Below are 26,569 nucleotides of genomic sequence, written 5' to 3'. Positions count from 1 at the left end.
GAAGCATGTTTTTCTCCTTGTGATGAGAACTCCTAGAATCTACTCTTTTAACAACTTTGCTGTATATCATACAGTGGTGTTGTTACCACACAAAGATGGGGTCTTCTGCCTGATGTGCATAAAAAGCCAATTATTACAGCATCAGCCTTTGAGAAAAGAAAAGGCTTTATTACAGGGTTGGCCAGCAAGGAGTCAGGAGGCAAAGCTCTCAAATCTGTCTGCCTGATTCAGGGTTTAGGGCAAAATTTAAGAGGTTAGGGAGAACAGGCTGGTACGCAGAAATGCTGGCGGGGCAGGTTTTGATTGGAGGGCTTTAAACATTTACTGTAAGGTTTTAAATTTTTATGGTAAGGTGTGGAAGGGGCTTTAACACAGATCTTCCTAGACAATGGATCCCTCGCTTCTGACAAGAGTCCGACTTTCAAATTCTGGCCATGTCCAGGTCCTTTGGTTTTGGTGTCATTTCAGGTCCAGATTTTCTCCTCTGCACATGCTCTGGCTATGTGACTTTGCAGTTTTCTGCCTCTGAAAAACAACTTGTAATCACTGTTGATAAGATGGGGTCAGTTTGAACTGGTCCTAGTGGGCCCATGGTTACAGTATTACCTATGGTCACCATGCCTACATAACATCCCCAGGACTTATTTATCTTGTGACTGGAAGTTTGTACCTTTTCACTACCTTCCTCCACTTCCCTCATCCATCATCCCCCACCTCTGGTAACCACAAATCTGATCTCTTTTTCTATGAGTTTGGGTTTTTTTTGTTTTTTGTTTTAGATTCTGCTAATGAGATCATACAGCATTTGTCTTTCTCTGTCTGACTTATTTCACTTAGCATAATGCCCTCAAGATCCATCCATGTTGTTGCAAATGGCAAGATGTCCTTTTTTAATGGCTGAATAATATTCCATTTTGTGTATGTACATATGTACCATATTTTCTTTATCCATTAATCCATCGATGGACTTAAGTTGTTTCCATGTCTTGGCTATTGTGAATAATGCTGCAGTGAACATGGGGGTGCAGGTATCTTTGCAAGTTAGTGTTTCCTTTGGATATATTCTCAGAAGTGAAATTGCTGGATCATATGGTAGTTCTATTTTTTTTTTTTTTCTGAGGAGGCTCCATACTGTTTTCCATAGTGGCTGCACCAATTTACAATCCCCCCAACAGTGCACAAGAATTCCCTTTCTCCACATCCTCGCCAACACTTGTTATCTCTTGTCTTTTTGATGATAGCCATTCTAACAAGTGTGAGGTGATGTCTCATTGTGGTTTTGATTGGCATTTCCCTGATGATTAGTGATGTTGAGCACCTTTTCCTGTACCTGTTGGCCATTCAAATTATCTTCTTTGGAAAAATGTCTATTCAGGTCCTTTGCCCATTTTTAAATTGGATTATTGTTTTTTTGTTATTCAGTTGTATAAGTTCTTTATATATTTTGGATAGTAATCCCTTATCCGATATTTGATTTGCAAATCTTTTTTCCCATTTCATAAGTTTTTTTCATTTTGTTGATCATTTCTTTTGCTATGTAGATGCTTTTTAGTTTGATGTAGTCTGACTTGTTAATTTTTTATTTTGTTGCTTATGCTTTAGGTGTCATATCCAAAAAATCATTGCCAAGAACCATGTCAAGGAGCTTTTTTCCTATGTTTTCTTCTAGGAATTTTATGGTTTCCAGTCTTATATTTAAATCTTTCATCCATTTTGAGTTAATTTTTGTGAGTGGTGTAAGATGGTGGTCCAGTTTCATTCTTTTGCATGTTGCTGTCCAGTTTTCACAACACCATTTATTGAAGAGACTATCTTTTCCCCATGGAATATTCTTGGCTCCCTTGTCAAATATTAGTTGATGATATATGCATCAGTGTTTTTCTGGGCTCTCTATTCTGTTCCATTGATCTGTGTGTCTGTTTTTATGCTAGTACCATGCTGTTTTGATTACTCTAGCTTTATAATATAGCTTGAAATCAGGGAATGTTATGCCTCCAGCTTTGTTGTTCTTTCTCAGGATTGATTTGGCTGTTCAAGGTCTTTTGTGGTTTTATACAAATTTTAGGATTGTTTTTTTCTACTTCTATAGAAAATGCCATTGAAATCTTGAAAGGGATTGCATTGAATCTATAGATGGCTTTGGGTAGTATGGACATTTTAACAATATTAATTCTTCCAATCCACGAACATGTGATACCTTTCCATTTATTTGTGTCGTCTTGAATTTCTTTCATCAATGTCTTGTAGTTTTCAGCGTAGAGATCTTTCATCTTGTGTGTTAAATTTATTCCTAAGTATTTTATTGTTTTTGATGCTATTGTAAATGGGATTGCTTTCTTTATTTCTTTTTCAGATAATTCATTGTTAGTGTGTAGAAATGCTATTGATTTTTGAATGTTAATTTTGTAACTTGCAACTTTACTGAATTTGTTGATTAGATCTAACCATTTTTTGGTGGAGTTTTTGGGATTTCCTGTATAGAAAATCATGTTTTCTGTAAGTAGAGACAATTTTACTTCTTCCTTTGCAATTCTGATGCTCTTGATTTCTTTTTCTTTTTCTTTTTTTTTCTTTGTGGGGAAGATCAGGCCTGAGCTAACATCTATTGCCAATCCTCCTCCTTTTTTTCCTCAAAGGCCCAGTAGATAGTTGTATGTCATAGTTGCACATACTTCTAGCTGCTGTATGTGGGACGCAGCCTCAGCATGGCCGGAGAAGCGGCACGTAGGTGCGCGCCCAGGATCTGAACCTGGGCTGCCAGTAGCAGAGCGCGTGCACTTAACCGCTAAGCCGTGGGGCCGGCCCTTGATTTCTTTTTCTTGCCTGATTGCTCTGGCTAGGCCTTCCAGTACTATGTTGATAGGAGTGGTGAGAGTAGGCATCCTTATTTTGTTCCTGATCTTAGAGGAAAAGCTTTCAGCCTTTCACCATTGAGTATGATATTAGCTATGGGCTTGTCATTTATGACCTTTATTATGTTGAGGTATATACTTAATTTATTAATAATTTTTATCCTTAATGGATGTTGAATTTTGTCAAATGCTTTTTCTGTGTCTGCTGAGATGATATTATGATTTTTTTCTTTCATTCTATTAATGTGATGTATCACATTTATTGATTTGTGTATTTGAACCATCCTTGCATCCCAGGGATAAATCCCACTTGATCATGGTGAATGATCCTTTTAATGTACTGGTGAATTTGGTTTGCTAGTATTTTATTGGAAATTTTTGCATCTGTTTTCCTCAGGGATATTAGCCAGTAATTTTCTTTTCTTGTGGTGTCCTTTTCTGGTTTTGGTGTCTGGGTAATGCTGACCTTGTAAAATGAGTTTGGGAGTGTTCCTTCCTCTTCAGTTTTTTGGGGGAGTTTTTCAGAAGGATTGGCACTAATTCTTCTTTAAATGTTGGGTACAATTTACCAGTGAAGCTTCTGGTCCTATGCTGTTCTTGTTGGGAGACTGTTTTATTGTTGAATCAGTCTACTTACTAGCAAACGGTCTGTTCAGATTTCCTATTTCTTCTTGATTCAGTCTTGGTAGATTGTACGTTTCTAACTAAGAATTTTTCCATTTCTTCTAGGTTGTCCAGTTTGTTGGTGTATAGTTGTTCATGGTAGCTTCTTATGATCCTTTTTGTATTTATGTGATATCATTTGTTTGTCTCCTGTTTCATTTATAATTTTGTTGATCTGTCCTATCTCTTTTTGCCTTGGTGAGTCTAGCTAATGGTCTGTCAATTTTTATGTTTTCAAAGAGCCAACTCTTAGTTTTTGTAAATATTTTCTGTTCTTTCCTTTTTCTCTATTTCATTTATTTCTCCACTAATTTTATTATTTCCTTCATTCTGCTAACTTTGGGCTCATTTTGTTCTTTTTCTAGTTCCTTGAGGCAGAGTTAGATTATTTATTTGAGCTCTTTCTTGTTTCTCTGTGAACTTCCCTCTTAGAACTGCTTTTGCTGTATCCCATAAGTTTTGGTATGTTGAATTTCCATTTCCATCTGTCTCAAGATACTTTTTTATTTCCCATTTAATATCTTCTTTGATTCACTGGTTGTTCAGGGAGTGTTGTTCAATTTCCATGTATTCATGAGTTTCTAGTTTTCCTCCTCTTACTGATTTCTAGTTTTATGCCACTGTGGTCAGAAAAGATACTGGGCATGATTTCAGTCTTCTTGAAGTTGCTCAGACTTTTTTTTTTTTCATGAGGAAGATCAGCCCTGAGCTAACATCCATGCTAATCCTCCTCTTTTGCTGAGGAAGACGGGCTCTGAGCTAACATCCATTGCCAATCCTCCTCCTTTCCCCCCCACCCCCAAAGCCCCAGTAGATAGTTGTACGTCATAGTTGCACGTCCTTCTAGTTGCTGTATGTGGGACACAGCCTCAGCATGGCCGGAGAAGCGGTGCCTCGGTGCGCGCCCGGGATCTGAACCCGGGCTGCCAGTAGCGGAGCGCGAGCACTTAACCGCTAAGCCACGGGGCCGGCCCCGCTCAGACTTGTTTTGATAGGCCTAACACGTGGTCTGTCCTAGAAAATGTTCCATGTGCGATTGAGAACAATGTGTATTCTGCTGTTGTGTGATAGAATGTTCTGTATATGTCTGTTAGGTCCCTTGGGTCTAGAGTGTTGTTAGATCTGCTCTTTCCCTATTGATTGTCTGGATGATCTGTCCTTTGTTGAGAGCGAGGCATTAAATTCCCCAGCTATTATTGTATTGCTGTTTATTTCTCCTTTTAGCTGTTAGTTTTTGCTGTATAATTTTAGGTGCTCTGATGTTGGGTGCATAAATATTTACAATTGTTATATCTTCTTGATGGATTGACCTGTTTATCATTCTATAAGGATCCTTCTTTGTCTCTTTTTACCATTTTTAGTTTAAAGTCTATTTTGTCTGATATAAGTATAGCTCCCTCTACTTTTTTTGTTTACCATTTGCTTGAAATATCTTTTTCCACACTTTTAGTCTGTGTGTGTCCTTAAGGCTAAAGTGAGTCTCTTGTAGGCAACATATCTGTGGATCTTTTTTTTTTTTTTTTTTTTTTTATGTAGTCAGTCATTCTGTTTAATTTGATTGGGGAATTTAATCCATTTATGTTTAATTATTGGTAGATAAGGACTTATTACTGCCGTGTTGTTAATTGTTTTCTGGCTGTTTTGTAGATCCATTTGTTCCTTTTTATCCTGCTCTCTTTTTTGGTGTTTTGATGTCTTTCAGTATCAGTATGCTTCGACTTCTTTATCATGTTCTTTTATGTAATTACTACAGGTTTTTCCTTTGTGGTTACCATGAGGATTACATAAAATATCTTAAAATTATAACACTGTGTTTTAAACTTAACTTTAATAGCATTCCTAAACTTTACACTTTTACTTCTCTTCCCTCTCACGTTTTAGGTTATTGATGTTATAGTTTATATATTTTTTATAACGTGTATCCAGTAACAGATTATTGTAGTTATGGTTATTTTAATGTTTTTTAACTTTTAAACTAGAGTTGTAAATGAATTACATAACCACCATTACCATATAACAGAATCTGCCTCTGACTATAAATTTACCTTTACCAGTGCGTTTTTACACTACCTTATGTTTTTATGATGTTAATTAGCATCATTTTAATTCCACTCAAAGAACTCCCTTCAGTATTTCTTGTAAGGCTAGTCCAGTGGTGATGAACTCTCTCAGCTTTTGTTTGTTTGGGAAAGTCTTTATTTTCTCCTCATTTCTGAAGGCCAATTTGCTGGGTATAGAATTCTTGGTTGACAGTTTTTTCCTTTCAATATTTGGAATATATTATCCCATTCTCTTCTGGCCTGAAAAATTTCTGTTGAGAAATACCCCCATAGTCTTATGGGTGGTTCTCTTGTATGTAACTTGTCTACTTTCTCTTGCTGCTTTCAAAATTCTTTGTCTTTGATTTTTGACAATGTAATGTGTTTTGTTGTAGGCCTATTTGGGTTCAACCTGTTTGGGGTCCTTTGGACCTCATAGATCTAGATGTCCATTTGTCTCCCCAGGTTTGGAAAGTTTCCAGACATTATTTCAGCCATTGCTTTAAATGTACTTGCATCCCTTTCTCTTTCTCTTCTCCTGGAATTCCCATACTGCAGATATTGTTTCTTTTGATTTTTGTCCTCAGAATCCTTTTGGCTTCTTCACTTTTTTTCATTCTTCTTCTTCTTTCTTTTTTTTTTTTCTTTTTGCTCCTCTGACTGTGTAATTTCAAATGCCCTGTCTTCCAGGTCGCTGATTCTTTTTCTTCATGGTCAAGTCTGTTTTTGAAGATCTCTGTTGCCTTTTTCAGTTGAGTGATTGTACTTTTCAGTTCTGGGATTGCTGTTTGAGGTTTTTTTAAAATACAGTTTTTATTTCTTGTTGAACTTAGCATTTTGTCCATGTATTATTTTCCTAATTTTGTTTAGGTGTGTGTGTGTTCTTGTGGTTCACTAAACTTGTTTAAGGGGATTATTCTGAATTCTTGTCTGATAGTTCATAGATAACCATTTCTTTAGGGTCAGTTATTGGAGCTTTATTAGTTTCCTTTGGTGGTGGTGTGTTTATCTGCTTTTTTGCGATGCTTGATTCCTTACGTTGGTATCTGCGCATTTGAGTAGGTGTTTTCCTCTTCCAGACTCTGTAGGTTTGCTTTGTTAGAGACAGTTTCTTTACCAGTCAGCTCAGTCTGGGTTTCCGGATATGTCAGCTGGTCATGTCCTTGGGCACGTTGGGGCTTGTTATCAGGCTCTGCTTTTTGGGCGAGGCCACTGCCTGAGCCCTGATGTGTGTGTGTGGGGGGTGCCACTGACTGAGAACAGTTGGATAGGACTGCTGGCTTGGTTCCCTGCCCAAGCAAAGCTGTAGGATGGGCTCTGTGGTTGCTTGGGTTCTCTGGTTGTGCTTCTGAGCTGGTCAGGACTGGGTACTGTACTCAGCAGTAGGCGGGGCTCTGAATTAGCTTCCCGGCCCTGGCAGGACACCCGAATGGGCTCCACAGCCTGCACAGCTTATTGTTTGGGGACCCAAATAAGGCAAGACTGTGTGCTGAATTCCCGAGTCAGATGGGGCCAACCGGTTTTGCTCTGCAGATGGGGAAAGCCTCAAACTGTGCTCTCTGCTTAAGTGCCATTGTAAGCAGGGCTACAATGCTTCCTGTGTGCTCTGGTTAGGTTCCCTGGTCAGGTGGGCTGGAGGCTGTATTCAGTAATGGCCGTGGCTATAGATTAGTTTCCTTGCCTGGGCAGAGCTGGAGAAGTGGCTCCTAGGATGGCAAGGCTGTGTGTGGTCTTGAGTCAGGCTGGCCTGATCCCTAAGTTCCCTGTTTAATGGTGCCACTCTCTGAGGACAGTCAGCTCTGTCTGCCAGATTCTCTGCTCAAGCATTGCTGGGCTTTACAGCTTCCAGGCTTTCTGGTCGGTCAGGGCCAGGAGCTATACTCAGCAGTGGGCAGTGCTATGACTCAGCTCCCTTGCGTGGGTGGGGGCAGACCAGGCTGCAGGGCTGGCAAGGCTCTTTGTTTGAGGACCCGAATCAGGCAGACCTGCACCCTGCTGAGTTCCCTGGTCAGACTGCACCACTGTCTTGGCTCTGCAGATGAGCAGAGCCGCTGGATGGGACTACCACTTGGGCTCTGCAGGTATGAACGTGGTCTGCCAAGATCTCAGTGCTGTTTGTTGCAAGCCCCTCCCCCCTTCTGTGTCACAGTGAAGTTCTCAGTGGTCAAGCCCCACAGATTACCCTGCAAGACTTGAGTGGGCCTCCTGAGAAGCGATTCACGATGCTGGGAGAGATGGATGTCCCTCCTGGGCTCTTTTCCCACTGGAGGAACTCTCCCAGGTTCAATTGTTTTTAAAAAACTTTCCAGGATGTCATATCTCTTGTGTTTTGCACTTAGAGCTGGGAATCTTAGACTCACAGGGCTGGCAGGGCCTGCAGATGGGCTCGAGAGTGCCCACCTTGGATTTGTGCTGGCCACCAAAGGGTCATCTGGCCTCTCTCTCAAAAACACGTTTCATGACAAGACACTTCCACTAAATCACTCCAACAGAAAGAATTTTGGTAAATTATGGATGATATTAATTTTCTTTCTAGGATTTCATAGATTTTTCTCCTTGGGGCATAAAGTACTTTTTGCAACTGAGGTATGGCCAAAAGGGAAAAATAATTCTTCCTTGTTCTGTGCTGAAATTCATTTTCTCATTTCTTTAGCCCAATTTCTTGGGTACCACTCGGAGTTATATAACACATCATGTTTTTCTTCATTTTTTTTGGCTGTCTAAAGTATATAGTATAACTATATACTTAGTTATAAAGTACTTTTTGCCTCTGATGCTTCTGTCTCCAGGAGGCATTTGGGCATGTCTGGCCTTTCTTAGAGTGTATCCTATAGGTGCTCTGCTCTCTGAAGATGAAAACTTGCTTTATCCCCCACACTGTGAACAATGCTTCCATTTAACACAGCCTACAATTCTAATCCAACTCAGGAGAATTTTCATTTCCTTGTGAGCACATCATGCATTGGTCCCCTTCCAAAAGGCATTTGTGAAGGGTGGCTTCCCTGATGTCAGGAACAGAGCCTGTAGACTGGGTTTGTTGGGACCTGTTAGGTAGGTCCAGTCATATCTCAGTGACACTCCCTTATGTCCCTCTTGGGGTGAGGCTCAGATGTAAATGTGGGAGATTATGTGTCTTCAGGGAACTGTGTGTCACTTTGATATATTCTTTCGGGATTGTTAAGTCCCCTGTGAGGACTACAGCTCTAGTAGGTCAGTACCTGACCTGAAGTGGGGACAAGTACCATCGCTGAAATGGTCCCATCTCCTCCAGGCATCACGTGGTTCCTATTTGTACCGTGTGGTATATGAACATTTACCTCTGGAAACTCCTTCCTGTTTTTGTCTGTGTACATGCCATCATTTATCATTTGTTGATGTAACTTGATGTGACGTCAGCCTCTTCTAATTACTCATCTGCCAGCAGAGAAAGAAAGATTTTCTCACTTGCTCTCTCTTTGACTTCTTCGGGGTGTCTCCAGGGCACTGTCACAGCTATGACCCGGGACGCCTGCTTGTTGGGGGCATGGAGTCTTGCTCTGAGGTCACCTGGCAGCTATTTCCAGCACTCTTGCAAGATGTGTGGCAGTGGCACTGGTGTTGAGTTCACACAACCGGAAGTGTAGATTCACGTCAGGCACGGATGTGGTGTCCAAGGGGTGGGACTACCTACAGATTCAGAGCCTGGCTGAAACGGGGGAGCTGAGGCAAGCTGGTGGGCAGGAGAGGCAGGAAGAAAGCTGCCCTTGTCAAGGGGCAGTGAGGTGGAGGTATCGACTGGACATGTAAATGGAAGTGTCCAGTGGGTAGTGTCCAATGGGAGATTTGGGTCTGAGGTTTGTTAGAGTTCAGAGTCTGAGACGGGTCCTGAAACTCCTCCACGTAAAGGTGGGGGGTGAAACCCAGAGGGAGAAGGAGCTGTGCGCCTCACGCACATCTCTGCGCCCACCCAGAGGGTAAGTGCATTTCTGTATCTCACCTGCACGTGAGAATCCACAGGAAGTAGGGGAAGCTGAGGGCAGGGGAGAGGGGAGCGGGGAGAATGCTGTAAGCTAGTCCCCGGTTCCTATAAACACCAGGGGTATTTCCATGCAGAGTTAGGCCTCAGGCACTGAACTCGGGGAAGGGCTCGTGTGGTTTGTGTTGAGGTTTTTATTATTTAAAATAATGTTGCAGGATGCTTCTTTTGGTGGTGGTTTTATTTGCTAGTTGTATAATACTAAGTCAGAGATTTGCCCTCAGCTCTGTGGCCTGAATCTCAGACCTATCGCACCACGTGGGTCATCTCGGTGATCCGTGGTACGTTTCTAGCCTGTAGGCTAGGGAGTGGTTGCACTAGGGCTTCCTGTGCACCCTGGTTTTATGAGAAATAATTGACATACATTACTGTGTCAATTTTAGGGTACAGCATGATGGTTTGATTGACATACGTTGTGAAATGATTACCACAGTGGGTTCCATTAGCATCCATCATCTCATTTAGATACAATAGAAAGAAAAGAAAAACATTTCTCCTTGGGATGAGAACTCTTAGGACCCACGTGTATCCTGCAGCACCATTAACTGCGGTCACCATGCTGTGCGTTAAGTACCGAGGACTTATTTATCCGAGAGGAACTCTTGACCACCTTCCTCCACTTACCCTCCCCCACTCCCCATGTCTGTAACCACAGATCTCATCTCTTTTTCTACGAGTTTGGTGTTTTTTGTGTGTTTTGTTTAGATTCCACATATAAGGGAGACCGTACAGTATTTGTCTTTCGCTGTCTGACTTATTTCACTTAGCATAGTACCTTCAGGGTCCATCCATGTTGTCACAAATGGTAGAGTTTCCCTATTTTTTATGGCTCAGTAATATTCCATTGTGTGTGTGTGTATATATATATATACACACTATATTTTCTTTATTCATTCATCCATCAATGGACACTTAGGTTGTTTCCATGTCCTGGCTATTGTGAATAATGCAGAAGTACTTTCTTAGCTTTGAATAAATTCTTGTCTGCCACATTAGGTAACATTTACTGAGTGAATGAATACATCCAAATCTCACTGGGGGTTGGGTGGGGCAGGGACAGAGGCCGTGTGCTTACCCCTAACTGGAACGTGCGTGACTGTTTCCATCTGAGCAGTCTCGCTGCCCAGCACTCTCGCGGTGTCTCAGTGCATGGAAAGCTCAAGGAGTCTGAACGAGTTGGCATCATCTTCAGTGTATGAGTGGAGTTGAGAGGATCTACATGGCTTACAGCCTCAGAACTGACTGCTCTCCAGAAACACTTTACGTGGCCCGAGTTTACTCCATCTGCGATTCTACACGGCGTATGCTCCAGCATGACACCTGACGTACTCAGTTCTATTGAAAACGTCAGATGCCTGCCTGGTGAGCTGTAGTACCAGGCCAGAGTGAGTGCCCTGGTGGTGTGAGGAGAGGTTTCCATCGGAGCCTGGGATCCTTGCAGGACTCTGGAGGCAGGTGGTCGATTCTTTCTGGAAAGTGCTGGATGCAGGGAACCTTGATCCATCCACGCCTCTCCAGACTGCTCTGGGTGGCTGAGGCTCCTGAATGCTGAGAAGCAGCGTCCGGCCTAGAGTACAGTGTCTGTCTGTGTGAGGTGACGATGAATGAGCCTCCGCTCTGCTCGTTTCCTCGGTGACGTTCTCTCAAGTCCTGTCACCCTCTCAGGGACGCCCCGTTTTCAGGTGTCCATCTTGACTTGTGCTTCCAGCAGCCCCAGGCCTGGCTGACCCACAGGCCGCGGAGCACCATGGTGTTTGAGCTGTGAGCGAGGAAGGCTGAACCCCAGGCTTCTGAGGGCTCCTTGTGGACGGGCAGTCCTAACCCAGTGACGCACGTTTAAACTCACGAACTGGGGCTGGATCTGCTCACGTAGGGCCTGACCGTCGCGAGCGCTGCTCCTGCCTGGAGCCCCGGGGCGGCCTGGCAGTCTTGTCTTTCCTGCTTCCTCTGAGGTCCGTTCTCCACAAGCCCCTCCTGTCCCCACTTGGCTGGCTCCCCAGGAGGAGGTCTGTCCACGGTCAGCGCCCTTTCTGTGAAGATGGGGCTGCACGAGGGGGCATGTTGCTGCTAACACAGCCTGTGTTCATGAGTGTGCTGCGTTCTCTAAAATAAAACCAACAGCAGTCCTACCCTCGGAGAACATTCTGTTAACAGGTTGATCTGCTCGACCCCCAAACGCCTGTGTGTATGTAGGTGTGTGCAGAAGTGCTGATTAGTCAAGAGAGAGCATCCCAAATAAGTAATCTGCTACTTTCCATCTCATAAAAAACTAGACACTAGTTAGTGATTAGAAACGAATCAGCCTTGAATTTGCTGTCGACTCCTCCAGGGCTGCAGACTGCCCCTCGGGGCTTCCCGTCAGTCCTTGCTGACCTGTTGATTTTAACCCCATCGTTTTTGTTTGTTGTATTCTGCAGCTGAATCAAGTTTCATTCCCCCCATATTGTGACTTTACATTTGAATTTCTGGGTCTAAGTGAGACGATTTACCCCTTTCGACATCCACCTTCACTGTTACTACATTCCTAGGAAGTTTTCTCTCTCAATTTACTTTGCTTTTATTTGTTAGTTTTTCCTCTTCTGGGACACCTGTTTAAAGTGTGTTAACTAGAGACTATTCTTTGTATCTTCTTCCTGATAATTTCCGTGGAAACACTGGGTAATGATTTAAATTTAGGTAATTCTTCTTTCCTATGAACTTTCATTATGATATCAGAAATGGAATCCTAGGGACTGCCTTTAGTGCACTGAGGGGAGTGTGGAGTGAATGATGTTGGAAGGTGGTGCCACCATTGCAGCAGGAGAAAGGCAGAGGAGAGGCTGGGAGGATTTGGGGAGTTAGGTGACCAGGTGTAGGACAGGTTTGTACCCACTGGTGTGGATGAGGGCGGGTCTAGGTCCGGTAGAAAGGTCAGCGTAAGTAGAGGGGTCAACATTAGAACTCCCGACTGAGACGTGTCTTCAGCCTGGCTTTACTTCTTTCTGTTTGCTTTGGTCAGGTTCCTCAAGGTCTTCAACTTGAGGCTCCTCCCTTGTAACAGCATAGCATCCATCCCGTGGTTGTTCAGGTTGAGTGCGCGCTGGGTGGGGATCCTGGCAGGGCACTTGGCACAGAGGACTTGCTCACACTCCTTCCGCCGACTCCTTCCAGGTCTGCAGGTCAAATCTAGAATTGTGTTCTCATTGAGTGTGGGCTTCTGGACAGGATCTCTGTTGTTGACCATTGCTTCCTGCAGCAGCACCATCATATCCTGGAGCCCCGGGGAGGACGAAGTGTCCAGTCCTTTACCCAGCAAGCACAGGAGCATTCCACAGCCATTACGTAACTCTCGTGATTGTAGATTTTTGTACAGCATGGGACGTGGTAGACCCATCCCTCATCCCTCGTTCTTTCTGACATCACGCCTTCTGTTGGAGTGGGCACAACAGCTGCTCTCATATCTCAAGCCCTCATTCATGACCACGCGCATCTCCAACTGGGAGCTGTCTGCGTCCTGCTCTGTCTAAGGACTCGGACCTCTGCCCAGAGTGGGATTCTGTGAGCTGGGCCTGACGGAAGTCAGAGGCAGAACTACCAAGTGTCCTGGTTAGTCTTCCAGGACCCTCTCCCTGGCACTGGGTTGCCCACAGTAGTAGGTCCTTGGTCACAGGGTCACCTTGGTCATCGGGTGACCTCGGCGGGTCAAGGACGTGCATTTATTTTCTGTTGTAATAGGGTGTCTCACTCCAGTGCTGTTAGGCAGGTCAGTTCTCAGTGTCACTTCATTTTTATATTACGTTTTTAACATTTCAAAGTATTTTAAAGCTAGGTCTGACCCATGTGAGATACCCTCCTCCATTCCCTTCCCTCCCCACAAAGAAGAAAACAAAACAACCCTAGCCGTGTTGCAGCTCATGTGAAAGGCACTTGACACACAGGACTTTCAGGAAATATTAGTTCCTTTTTCTCTTTGACTCTAAGATGCCAGGCATTAATTAGAAGATGCATCCTTATTTCAGAAATGAAAAAGCTAAGACAAAATCATTTGTCTTAGATTCAACAAAAATGCGTCATTTCTTCTTCAAAGTCTAGCTGTGGAGGGAGTGCAGGTCCCATCACCCTCGCAGGCCCTGAAGCTTCTAGAGAGCTGTCCTACTCGTGTCGGAAGCTTCGTCATGCCAACCTGGTTTGGGTAAAATGTGATTATTGGTCAGTCTGTTACCAAACGTGGGTGACTGTCCCGAGCAGCATGGACAAGCTGATGGGACTATGGTCCCTTGCCTCCTGAGATCACTGGAGCTGACGGGAAGAATGAACGTGTGCAGACACCAGGTAAGGGAGTCTGTGCCCGTGTCCTGCAATTCAGCTCCACGCGTATCAGGCCACCACACTGCCACCTGTTTACTTACTATGTCAGATCTGATCTTTCTCTTAACCTTCTTCAGGTTCAGGGAGCAAGTTTCCGAGGCTGGAAAGAGGTGACTTCTCTGTTCCATAGAGACGACGAGCAGCACCTGCTGGAGAGACGCACATCCCCCAAGTCTAAAGGGTGAGTCGTGGTCTGCAGAGACGTGCTCTGTCCAGGGAAGGCGACTGAGCTGTGAGGGACGCTCAACCTAACCCTACTGCCGTGCTGGCTGAACCACTCTGTCCCTCTGTCTGTCCCTCCCTTGAGTGGCAGATAGATAGCAGGGCAGTGTGATGTGACAGTTAGGGTTTCCTTCCCCTCATGAGTAAAGAGAAATGAGTTGTACAAATCTTGATGTTCTGGAGATGAAAGAAAATAAAATGTACTTTAGGTGGAAAGTCATGAGGTTAAGTATAAGCACTTTGAAAGGTTATGGAAAAGTGAAAAAACAAGTTTCTCAGACCAGCTCTCGAGCTTAGAATTGTAAATTGAACTTATTAGCCTTAAAGCAGCCTGTAGCATGCTTAAGATGTTTAGTAGTTTCAGAAAACCAAGAAAAAAGGGGCCGGCCTGGTCGCGTAGTGGTTAAGTGCATGCACTCCACTTCGGTGGCCCAGGGTTCACAGGTTCAGATCCCAGGCATGGACCTACACTGCTCATCAAGCCACGCTGTGGGGGCTTATAAAATAGAGGAAGATGGGCACAGATGTTAGCTCAGGGACAATCTTCCTCACCAAAAAAAAAAAAAAAAAAAAGACTCAGGGCCAATCTTCCTCACCAAAAAAAAAAAAGGAAGAAAAGAAAATCAAGACAAAAGGTTAGAAATGCAAAGGATTGGTAAACTGTAAAAGACTTTAGAAAAATGAATATATTTAAGCTGACATATTGGTGCTCATTTATTATAAATACTTTGAAATTTTAAAAAGTGTGCTTAAAGATGAAAATATAAATTCGGTGACTACCTAATGATGTTGCCAACGGCATGTTTTTTGATTGGAAGGTGAATCTTGGTGGGTCTGAAAGTAAAAGTGTGCTGGTCTGAGGACCATGGGTGCCTCGGTGGCTCCTCTGCACCCACCAGCCGTGCGTGGCCTCCTCTGGCCCTGTGGCCCTGACTGCACTGCCTTCTTTTCTGTGAGGACCATGCGAGTTGGTCCTCTTGACTGTCAGGGTGGTGGCTAATACATCAGCATCTCCTGGGGGGCCTTGAAGAAACACCTGTGTCCTGGCCCCCAGTCCAATTAAATGAGACTCTGGGGGTGCAGCCTGGACACTGGTGCTTGTAACACTGTCCTGGGTGCTCCGGCTGTCAGGCTGCAGGACCAGTGGCCCCTAGTGCTTTGTGGTCATGCGTGATGATCTGTCTCCCCCACCAGTCGGCCGTCCTTTCCTGACGCGACAATGTTCTAAAGTCTTGGTTTTTGTTCAGCAAATTACCACTAAATGCTTGAGACTAGGCTGCTATGTGAATAACCCTGTTGAAACCCGATTTGGTAAATGGAGGACTCCCCCATATCTCTTAGTCTGGACCCTGGGCTGGCTCTCATCTGGCTTGCTCAGACACTTGAGCACCACCTTTCACGTTGCCTGGAGGGCGTTCTCGTTTGTATCTTCTTGTCTGAGAACGAGTTCTTGGCTTGTGTCTTGCCTAGTGTGCTATCTTCAAACATGGCTTTCACAAGTTTCATTAATAACATGTAGTGACTAATTTTTCCTTATTAATTTTAATATTTAAAATTTTACACATAGATTTGGGTTAGCTGCCTAAACAATTTAAACTTTTTTAAAAAAGAACCTTGTATTTATAAAATGGACACAATTTGAGGCCCTAAGATCACTGGATCACCAACACTTAACTCTTTCATCTCCTATAGAACTAACCTGCGATTAAAGGAAGAGTTGAAGACAGAGAAGAAATCTGGATTTTGGGACAATTTGGTTTTAAAACAGAATATACAGTCTAAGAAACCAGATGAGATTGAAGGTTGGGAGCCTCCAAAACTTGCTCTTGAAGATGTGGCAGCTGATTCAGGTGACACCTTGAATGACCGTGTGCCTCGGCCAGGCTGGGAGGAGGACGGCAAGGCCTCCACCAAGTACAGCAACCTGGCCAGCTCAGGAGGCAGCTCCCGCTGGAGCCTCAAGTCGGCCGGGAAGCTCGTCAGCATCAGACGGCAGAGCAGAGGCCACCTGACAGACCACTGGGAGGAGCTGGAGTGACACGGCAGAGGAGACATGGTGACAAGTCCACAGTTCCCAAGTATTTTCAAACCAAAATTTGCCTGATAATTGCACCTTTGTGTCTCATTTCATTCAGATTCTTAGAGTTTGCCATATCATGTTTTATTAGTATATCAAGTTGTTTAGTCTTTCCCTTATAAAAAAGAGTGGAGAATCTACTCTGTGCCTATATTTCATGTTTGGACTTTGATCTTTGTATGTCGAATTAGGGCACTCCCCACATGCCGTGACTCCTCGGTGGACGTGTGCAGGGACTGCACATGATGGCCGTACTGTACACACGTCCACTTCCTGCAGTCCCTGTGGGGCTGCAGCTGGAGACGGGAATCTGTGATGCTGTCCCACGAGGTGCCAGTGCTGACTTGCAGTTTACCACAAAGCTTTTCATGCCATCGTTGGCTGCGGTTCTGTTTCCTGACAGCCTCCTCTTGCATGCAGCATATACGTAAAGTCTGTGACACACAAGAATGTAGCAGCTGTGCAGGTCTCCTCTGTTGCCAGAAACTTCCAATCCAGGTGTAAAAGAATCTTCCAAAGGTAGTGCTGAATTGTGTTTAACCTGGCAAATTAAACTTTTTTCCGTATTAAATTTAAAAATATGTAAACAAATTAAACACTTGAAAAGCAAAGTCATATGTGATCAAGCGTGGAATACCACTCCCTGCAGACGCATCTCCTCTCCTGCCGAGGGAGGGTGGTGGCGGTGGTGCTTAGTTGGAGGTTTTACTTTTACTTCTCCGAATTTTTCAATATTGATCTTCATCTAAAAATTTGTTCTCGTTTTTTGATTGCAGATCAAAGAATGCTATAAATGTGGATCAATTTTAGTAACTTTGATACTTTTAATTTGGTTTGGAAACTATTAATTTGCTCATTATAGAGTGAAAACTATATAAAGTACTGGAAGTGCCTTTTTTCTATAAACCCCAGGTTTTTGTTTTTCACGGTGAGAGACTTACTGTGCCTGCGGTGAGAGCCTGAGCAGCTGTGTTGTGGCCAATTTGAGAGCATCACCGAGTCGTCTCGCCCACTTTCTGGACTTTTTGTCCTTGACAAAGCGACCCCGTGTCAGGTGCGCCTGGCCTGAGTCTCCTTAGCAGGACAGCTCTTACCTGCGGGCGGTGCTTATGTCCTAGGTAACATGGTTTGAAAGGAAAGGTGTAGGGTTTTTTTTTGATTAAAGACAAAAACCGCCAGTTACATGTGCATTCTTTTCCTTAAAAACACCGTCCTCGAACTGTTCAGCGTGCACTTCCGTGCTGACCCGTGTGAGTGGGTGTTCCATTTAACATTCCTGTGGAACATGTAGCATGCCTGATGGCAGGACACCTGATGGGTGACAGTGTGTCTGTCTGTCGTCTGTCAGTCATCCACGTCCCTACCATCTATCCAAATATCTTTTTTTAATAGAACAAGAAATTTACTTGACTGAGCCTTGAAAGGGAGACATGTTTTAAGGGGTGTTAAAATAAAAATCCAGTTTGTGTTCAGAGCCCAATGGTGGAGATTTTGTTTCGTAATGCAGAGGAAAGTTTATAATTTTTAGTGTAATAGCCAATTGAAACATCTTGGTTCCTCAGGTAAACAGTTGAGCATGTAGACTGTAACCCTCCAGCTCCCTGAAGAAGCGCTTGCTGCGACTGTGCCGTGATTCAGGCAGGCATTGTAAAGCAGGAGGCAGGGAGGTTTGTCTTTGGCTAGTCCTGTCTGGAGGTGCAGGAGAGTCGACACTGCGTGTGAGACTCTGGAGTCTGTCCGGTGTGGGGAGCGGGGAGCGCCACCCCGCGCTCTGGGGGGGCCTGGGACCAGCTGCAGTTGCTGTGCCGGGATGCTGTAACGCTAAGTGCCTGTAACTCACCCGGGTGATGTATCCGTGATGCTCAGGGGGCACGTAGTCCTTCATAATATTGTTCCTCAGAATCTGAAGACAAAGCCAGACTGGGATTGGAATATGCACTGTAAATCACATTTTTCTTATCTACAAAGATTAATGTAAAAATGAATTTTTCTTCTGTTGTATCTGATTAAATGAAAATAAATGTTTGTGGTTTTTAATATAAATATTTATTGATGTGCTTTGGGAGAAAAATATTTTTTCTTGATAGAATTTACCAAAGCAACTTTGTTTTGATCACAGGTTAATGAGAGAATGTGGTTGATTTTGGGGTTTTTGTTTGAATTCTGTAAACACACAACTTCACTGTGTGAAAAGCAAGTTGCCTGTGCTCCTTCTACTGTTTTATTATTTTTCAACAGGAAAGTGATTGGCTTCAAAGAAGGTAGAATTCATCCTTAATGCTGTTTGTAAAAAATAAAAGTATCATTTACGTCGTCTTTCATTGTTAGTTTGCACGATTACTGGCATCTACTTAGAGGTAAAAGCTTACGATGACTTTAACCACTTACAGCTAATGGCACTTTTCTCGACACTTTAAACCTCATTTTAAAATGCAAACAAACAATACATGTAGAATTTTTCATAAATAAATGACCGATTTCAACCTACGTTTCCAAGATGTATCTTTTGCATATTTGAACCACCTTCTGATGCTGTATAATCAATACTGCGCGCTGGTCGGGGCGAGTGTGCCGTGGGGCGCCCTGGGGAACACACCTGGTTCCTGTCTTTGATTTTACTGTCAGTAGGGTGGGAGCCTTCAGCCAGCTTTCCCCTTCAGCACCCAGCTGAGAAACCACCAACACAGCACTAGGAGTACCTTGCTTATTTAATTATCTTCATCTTTTACATACCCTCTCTGTTTTGCAGACAGTGGCCTGTTTGTTTGTTACAGAGAGTATTAACCTCCCTTAAGAACTGGGAGCTGGCTGTGCATCTGGAGTGCGGGTGTTTTCGGAAGGAGGCACCGCTCTCCTTTCCTGGACCCACGTGTCCTGAGGAGCTGTTTCTGCCTCTGGCTTTTTACTCGCTGGTCTCACTGGAAAGCTCATCCATAGCCTGTCACCAAGGAGGCCTGGGGACCCCGCCCTCCCTGCTCCCCACCCACCCCCAGGCTCCCTTTCCCTCCTGGTAATAGAGGCCTCTCCTCCTCCGGTGACCTGTCGCCCCGCCCCCCCACTGTCCCTCTCGTGACCTACCCTAAACCGGCCTCGGGGGTGTGGGGGGGTTCTGCATGACGGTTAGACCCCGGTCTTAGCTTCTCACTCCTGGGCCTGTGTCATTCACGTCCATAGTTATTTTCTGGCTGTTGTCGTAGGCAGCACAGTCTCCCTCTCACAGTTGACTTCTTTTAGCCATTTACCACTTTCTGGTTTTTGTGGTTATTCCTCAATTGATGTTTGATTGACTGACCAGAAGACCAGCAGGCAGGACCCCATCTAGTGAGCTTTCAAGAGATATTGGCTGAGGCGATTTTTTCACTTTGTGATACACTTGTGTTTTTTTTTTTTTTTTTTTTTGTGAGGAGATCAGCCCTGAGCTAACATCCGCCAATCCTCCTCTTTTTCTTCGCTGAGGAAGACGGCCCTGGGCTAACATCGGTGCCCATCTTCCTCCACTTTATATGGGACGCCGCCACAGCATGGCTTACCAAGCAGTGCGTCGGTGCGCGCCCAGGATCCGAACCAGCGAACCCCGGGCCGCCGCAGCGGAGCGCGCGCACCTAACCGCTTGCGCCACCGGGCTGGCCCCACACTTGTGTTTTTTAATGTTCAAAATAGTCCACAAGTGGTTCAGATAGTGCTAAATGACTACAAACAAACAACCAGGGAGCTTGCTGCTGCTGTTTTCTTTCTGGTAGGAAAATAGTTTCAGCGTGAGGGACGTGAGGGAGTAAGGCACCCCAGTAGCTCCTCCCAGCTCCGTCGTGGGCCGAGGGGACCCAGAGCCTGCCCTTCCTTCAGCGCAGGGTTTCTGACGGGCATGATTGTGACGTGAGTGTGTCGATCCAGCAGGTGTAAGCTGTGCTGGTGTGGTTTTCCTCATGGTGTTGTGAAATTCTGTAACTGTGTAAGCGTGGACGTGAGAGCACAGTGAGGGCTGAATCCCACACGTCACGCTCAACTCAGCTGAAGTGATCGTCCACTGCCATTTTCAGAACCTTACAGCTCACCTGGGAGCTGACCGTCCCGTGGCCGTGCAGCCTGCTCCCGGGGCAGGCGCTGTCGCTCAGTCGTGCCCTTTCCCGTCTGCAGAGCACGCCTGGACTGCGGGTCACTCCCGGCCGGGCAGGGGGTGGGGGCCCTGGCTGCCCCCCCCCAAGCCTTCTCTCACTCCAGTGCCGGCTCCTTACTGAGAAGCTGCACGCAAGGCCAGCTGAATGCACCTATTTAAAGAAAAAGCACTACTTTGTAACCTAAATGCCTTTCAATTCACATTCTGGTAAGAATCATATTGAAATAAAAAATTATAATTTTAGCTAAGAGAAAAGTGATGAACCAGCTTTTGCTAGTGTTGAAAAACTGTAAAACTTCTCCTGAAAGACGTCTCTGTTTTGAAAACATCTCAGCTGTGCTATTTGGTGAACAGAGCAGACCTGGGGCCCAGGGACAAGAGGGAGGGGTGGCCGCTGCGTCCTCTGCTTGGCTGGCCTCGCGGGAAAGGCCCCGACGTGCAGGCGAGGAAGCTGGCAGAGGCAGCCAGGCTGGGGCGGCCGGCACCGCGGCCTTGCGGAGGAGTTGGAGCTGGGAAATACTGAACACTCCTGGTTTTTCCTCATCTGCAATTCGTCTTCAGTGACCGTAACCAAAAGGCAGATGGAGAGAAGACTGAGTGACTCCTGCACATGTGAGACACTTGAGTGCAAGGAGCCAAAGGAAGGCACCGCCGGGGGGCGGGGGTTGGGGGGTGCCGGGGCCGAGTGCGCAGGGCCGGTGCTTGCCAGCCTTTCCTTGGCGTTAAGGATTAACCTAGCTGAGTTCCTTTAGGGGACAACGTGAAAGTGCCCCATGAGCTGCAGGGAAGGGGGAGTGGCAGGTGTGCCTGGTCCTGAGGACAGTGCAGGAGCTGCTGGCATTCCCGGCTGGGGTCAGGTCACTGCCCTCCCAGGCCCAGCTGTCTTCAGGGGAGCCTCTGGGACTGGGGGACGGATGTCCTGTGTGCCATGGTGCACGGGTCTTCTAGATGGCCCCGTGCTCACAGTTGCCCCTCCTGCGTCCTTGGCCGTGTGATGACCCACCAGGGACCCATCTCTAAAGCTAGAGAATCTGGTGCTGAGAAACAGTCACTGGGCCCTGGAATGTTCTGCAGGAGGGTAGTTGATCTCATCACCTCATCACTAACCCTGTAACCCTTCCTCTCATGTCTCAGGGGTCAACTTAACATCCCTCCCTTGGAGTTCTCCCTTACAATCTAGACTTTCGCAATATGCTCCCACAATAACTTGTGTTCTCTTCATTATGCCTCTAACGTTTGAACACAGACGTCTTTGCTTCCCTGCTGTGTCCTGCCCCCAGCACACGTGCCCCCTGGGGCGGGCCCGCAGGAGCCTGTGCTCAGAGGCGTGACCACGGAATGAAGGCTCTCTAGCTGAAAGAGAGTCGAGCTCTGGGGACGGGAGGGCAGGCGACTCCGAGGAGTCTCTGCAGTGCCCTCAACCTGCAGAGCCTGAGAACTGCTCCTCCTGCCTGTCCTGGGCCCGGTGTTACCTCCAGCTGGCGTAACAAATACCACAGATGGGGGCTTATACAGACGTTTATTTCTCACGTCTGGAGGCCAGAAGATTCGGTTCCCAGTGAGGGCCTGCTTTTTGGCTCTGACAGCAGCCTTCTCGCTGTGTTCGTCCTCACGTGGTGGACAGAGGAAGCTCTGGTCTCCTCGTCTTGGAAGAGCCCTAGTCCCATCGTGGGGGCCCGCCCTCACAACCTCATCTGGCCATAATCACCTCCCACAGGCCCCAGCTGCTAACACCATCCCATGGGGTTAGGGCTTCGACACGTGAATCCTGGGGTCACGAGCATACAGTTTGCAGCAGCAGGAGGTCACAGGTTGGGGTCACAGGCCGCAGAGTCGCTCCCCTGGGTCTGAGGCCCAGTTCCACGCTTAACACCATGTGGCCTGTCACCTTCGCAGACCCAGTTTCTTCATGCAGAGTGGGGAGGAGAGCACTCACCTCCCGGGACTGCAGCAACACACAGACCGGCGCCGCTTCCTGACAGCAGGCCTGGGCGCCGCTGGCCCCATGGCGGGCAGGAACGTGAATGCCTAATCCGTGGGCTGGACTGAGGAGTCTAAGTGTCCATGGTTGGGACGGGGCTGCAGTCTCCTCTCCTGTCTGCAGGTCGTGGTCTTCACAGCTGACCAGACCCCCACAGGAGCGGGAGCGGGTGTGAGGGTGATGGCAGCGCACACTTGCTTTCCTCGTGCAGAAGCACCACAGGTAACGGTGTTTTTCTGGAGGAGAGACTTGCTTTCAATAGCAGTTGCTTTTTATCCAATTTTTTTTCTCATTTCATTCCTTGTACTGGGAGTAGGTCAGCAAGGGAAAGCTCTGGCTGCCCTCTGCTTGGCATGTGGAGGCTGACAGCTCGTCGTTGGAGCCCAGTTCACTCGCTGCCGTCAGCGCTTCTGTCCTGGCTGGGCAGCCCCCTCCCCGGCGGACCCCTGTCCCGGGCGGCCGCTTCCTGACAACAGCCAGCTGTCCGCTAAGGGAAGAAGGAAGCAGGTGGACGTGGAGCTTCTCCGAGACTTGCTCTTGGGTGTCTCTGCCCGACTGGGACAGAAACACGAGACACAGGTGACGAGGACACGCTCGGCAGCGGAAAGACTGTTTTACTAAGGTCACAATTCAGTGTCAGCCCACAGGAGAAGTTGTTTTTCCCCCCAACTTCCTCCAAAGACTGCTCAGCGATGTGTCTCCTCGGGTCTCACTGGGACGTTTTAGGTTTTAACGACTGAGGATGGACTCACGTGCTCGCCCACTCCTCAGGGTTACGAGCCTGTCAGCCTTTTTCCAGGACTACAGGAAAGGCAGAAACAGATTACTGACGAGCGATGACTGCGAATCTGCCAGAATGCCCTCCCAACGAGGCTGGATCCCGGTGTTCTTTCCTCGAGGTTGTACACGTACAAGAAACGTGCACCGCGTGGCACTGGCAGCACCTTAGCACAGCGACTCGAGCTCAGTCGGAGGTAACTTCTCGGCAGCCTGAGCTGCTGGAGATTTCCTCCACTGGCTGAGGTCGGAAGTTGAGCTGGTCATTCGTTATCTGGTCGTGAGAGGAGCTTTGAGAAGGTCCGACTTTTCAGTGTGTCTTCTGGGCATCAGAGCGGTGGGTCACCAGAGGAGGGGAAACAAGGCTGCTGACGGCCGTAGGACGGGCGACGAGCGGTGTGCAGGCACCAGTGACAGGAGACGGGGCGGGGTGGTGACAGCGCCCAGAGCCACACGCAGCAGAGCTGGCGTGGGTCAAATCTGAGCTCTAGACCTCGTCCTGGATCAGAATCCCCAGGGAAGACATCTCGGGAGCTGAGCGCCAAAATGACTCCTTAGAACACGAGGTTTCCAGTGCATCTGTAAGAAAGCCAACTCGGGTCTTGGCGACCTGCATCTTAAATACAGGAGCGAGTCCCACATGGCCCCAGTGTGAGGAGATCGGCTCCGTCTTGACCGAGTTCCCGTCTCAGTTCCCTCCAGTGGAAACTCCAGCGGAACAGCCGGCTCTGGTTGAGGATTCAACCAGACTTTGCAGAAAATCTGAGCAAAACGAGAAACGAGCAAAACAAAACAAAAACTTTAAGTACTTGTTATTTAAGTTGAGTAAAACCCTTTAAAAATAGATTAACGTTTAAACGAAATGACAGGTGACATGGCCAGCTTGACCTGTGGCCGTGGCACATCTGTCTTCCTCAGAGAGGGAAGAATTGGCAGGAAACGGGAGACCCATTGGCCGGGCCTCACGGAGGGCCTGTCACGCTCCCTTGTCACCAGCCTCGGCGTCACTCTCTGCTTGGCGACAGCACAGGTGGTAGGGCCGCGCTCCTGCCCGCTGGTCCTCCAGGGAGCTGCCCGCCGTGTCCCGAGGGCGGGGATGCGGTCCTTGGCCCTGATGCCCCTGCCTAGGGCCTCCCGGCGTGTGGCGCCCCACCTGTTCCGGCCGCCGTGGGATCCTGGGCGACTCCTGTGAAGCTGGTGCTGCCTGTTTTACGAACGATCAGAGCGAGGCTCAGAGGGGTCAGCTCTCGACTCTCGGTGAGTTTGTACTGGAACACGCCATGACAGTGACGACAGCGAACGTGAGCCGAAATCCAGGCTGGGCTCGGGGGGAAGCAGAGGCGGCGTCTGCCGTTTGTTTCCAGCGTGGTCGGATGCGTCCCCAGGGCCGGAGGAGCTGTCGTGGGCCCCAGTTCCCTGCGATTAGAGGGGGGAGGGCCGTCAGAGCCACGGCTCTGGGCCTGACTGCAGCGGCTGCTCCGTGAGCCCCAGCATTCTCTCTGAGGGTCCCTGCCCGCGTGTGGGTTTGGGGTCCTGTGGGTTGGCTGGCCCGGACTGTGGAGGGGGTCGCCTGTGCATCCCACAGTCGGGCCTTGTCGTTCTGTGTCTGGTGTCAGGCCAAGGCCTCTCCTCCCTGGTGGCCGCTGTCGCGCTGTGACCCCCCAGGGCTGCTCAGGCACGAGCCTGTCCTCGGCGGGTCCCTGCTCTGGGCTCTCCCTCGCTGGTCCCGGACATGGGTTGAAGCAGGATCCCTTCATGTGCCCAGCCTGGACCTTCCCGAGGCCTCGCTGTCGTATTTTAAAGACCCAAAATACGAGGGATTCAAAGGAGTGCGTCCTCCCCTCCCTGCCGAGGTCACTGAAGAGCGGGTCACAAGTGAGCCCGTCCCTCTGCCTCCTCCTCCAGCGTCGGGTCCTGGCCACTGGCTGAGGCCATCAGTGCAGGCAGCGTGTTCTCGGGGTCCATGGGCTGCGCCCTCACCCAGACTAAGGCTCCTTCCAGAAACCTCTGCTTTCTCGACCTTGACCCAGGTGCCGGACTGCAGGCAGGCCTGTGTCCTTCAGGGGACACCTTACCCCTTCCTCCAGGGACACAGGACCCAGGTGATGTCAAGTGACAGGTGTCAGCAACCCCTGGGGACCGCGTGGTGGGGAGGCCTGAGCCCCACGCTCCCAGCGAATCGCTGTCCCCTCCAGAGAGTCAGGACCAAATCCTTGGCTCCCTCCCTCCCTGCCCAACCACCCTGTCCCCTGCGCAGCTTCACGTGACCACACAGACCCCGGCTTTGTAGGCACGGATGGTTTTAGTCAGAAACCAAGGCCGAGCAACCTGCCCCAAAGTGAGCGGAAGGCTCTAGAAAAAGAAGAGGTGGCTCGTGTCCCAGTGGCATCTCCCCACAGTCTTCTCTGCTCAGACTCACGTGCACGTCCGTGAATTCTGGGAGTGCCCTTTGGTCTATGCGTCACAGCGTCGGTCCTCAAGTTTCCTGTGATCTGGCAGCTGAGGGCCTGACACTGGCGCGCTCTGCATCCATGACGGAGGAAGCTGGCGGTGATGGCAGGAAGGTGCTGCAGGGGAAGGGCCCAACCCCAAGGTGGGGACGGGGCAGAGGCGTGGAGGGGCTGGGCTGGCTCAGGGAGTTCCACCGCCCGGCCCTCTTCAGGCCCCGGGGCGCGGGCCACACCGTGCACGAGGCCACCGGGTGCCGTAACCTCTGCCCCAGCTCTCTGCCCGCCGGCCCCTCCCTCTGCTCTCCTCTGAAGCAGCCCCTTCCCGAACCTCGTGTCCATTCTCGCCTCTCCCACCCGCTGCCCTCACCGCCGGGCTCCTCGTGGGCAGCCTCCGCATGGAGCCGGCTCCTCTGCGCTCAAGGCGGGCATTCTGACGGATGCTGAGACTGGACAGATCGGGGGCGCAGGCTCGTGGTTTAAGAATCACATGGATGAGGTCTAAACACTGGTTCAGAAGCCCAGAGAGGGTGAGTCATTTGTCCACTGTCACAGAGAGAGGGTGCAGCCTGCCCGTGAAGCGGGTGCATCTTCTCTCTCACTTGTGAGGGGAGGTTACGGGCGTCTGAGCCTGGCTCCCCAGGCAGCCGGCCCGAGTGGAGGCACAACCCCACCCCGCTGTGCACACCGCGGGGACAGGGTGTGCAGGGCTCTGTCCTGTCCACAGGTGTCTTCATAAAACAGAAGCTGGCATCATTTTGTTCTTCGTGTGGAACGTGGACTGGAGGGAGGGAGAAGGTCATGTACCAGCAGAGGTGGGGGCTGATCTGTGGGCTGAGTAGGAAACTGAGTGGATTATAGTTTCGGAGACATTTCTATGGCAGCCGTGGCAGCTCCAGGAACTCAGTCTATGCCTCTGTGAAATGAGCAGAAAGCTAAGTAATAACAGTAAAATGTAACTGGATGACACCCTCCATTAAGTTAGCCAGCCTTAGTGCAGATGAAAGAAAAATGCCTGTATCTGGACTCGCCTTT

The 26,569-nt window shown here is 47.9% G+C and overlaps 1 protein-coding gene across 1 annotated transcript; it reads left to right on the top strand.

Moving 5' to 3' along the window:
- Nucleotides 1–12,514: 12,514 nt before the first annotated feature.
- Nucleotides 12,515–18,698, top strand: TDRP (testis development related protein). The gene is made up of 3 exons (XM_058524876.1): nucleotides 12,515–13,880; nucleotides 13,994–14,097; nucleotides 15,831–18,698. The coding sequence occupies exons 1-3, from the start codon at nucleotides 13,818–13,820 to the stop codon at nucleotides 16,174–16,176; spliced, it is 513 nt and encodes a 170-aa protein (XP_058380859.1). The 5' UTR covers nucleotides 12,515–13,817; the 3' UTR covers nucleotides 16,177–18,698.
- Nucleotides 18,699–26,569: the final 7,871 nt, after the last annotated feature.

The sequence above is a fragment of the Diceros bicornis genome, chromosome 29, assembly GCF_020826845.1.
Source record: "Diceros bicornis minor isolate mBicDic1 chromosome 29, mDicBic1.mat.cur, whole genome shotgun sequence".
Lineage (NCBI taxonomy): Eukaryota > Metazoa > Chordata > Mammalia > Perissodactyla > Rhinocerotidae > Diceros > Diceros bicornis.
The sequence above is the reverse complement of the archived record's forward strand: the minus strand, read 5'-3'. Positions and strand labels throughout refer to the sequence as shown.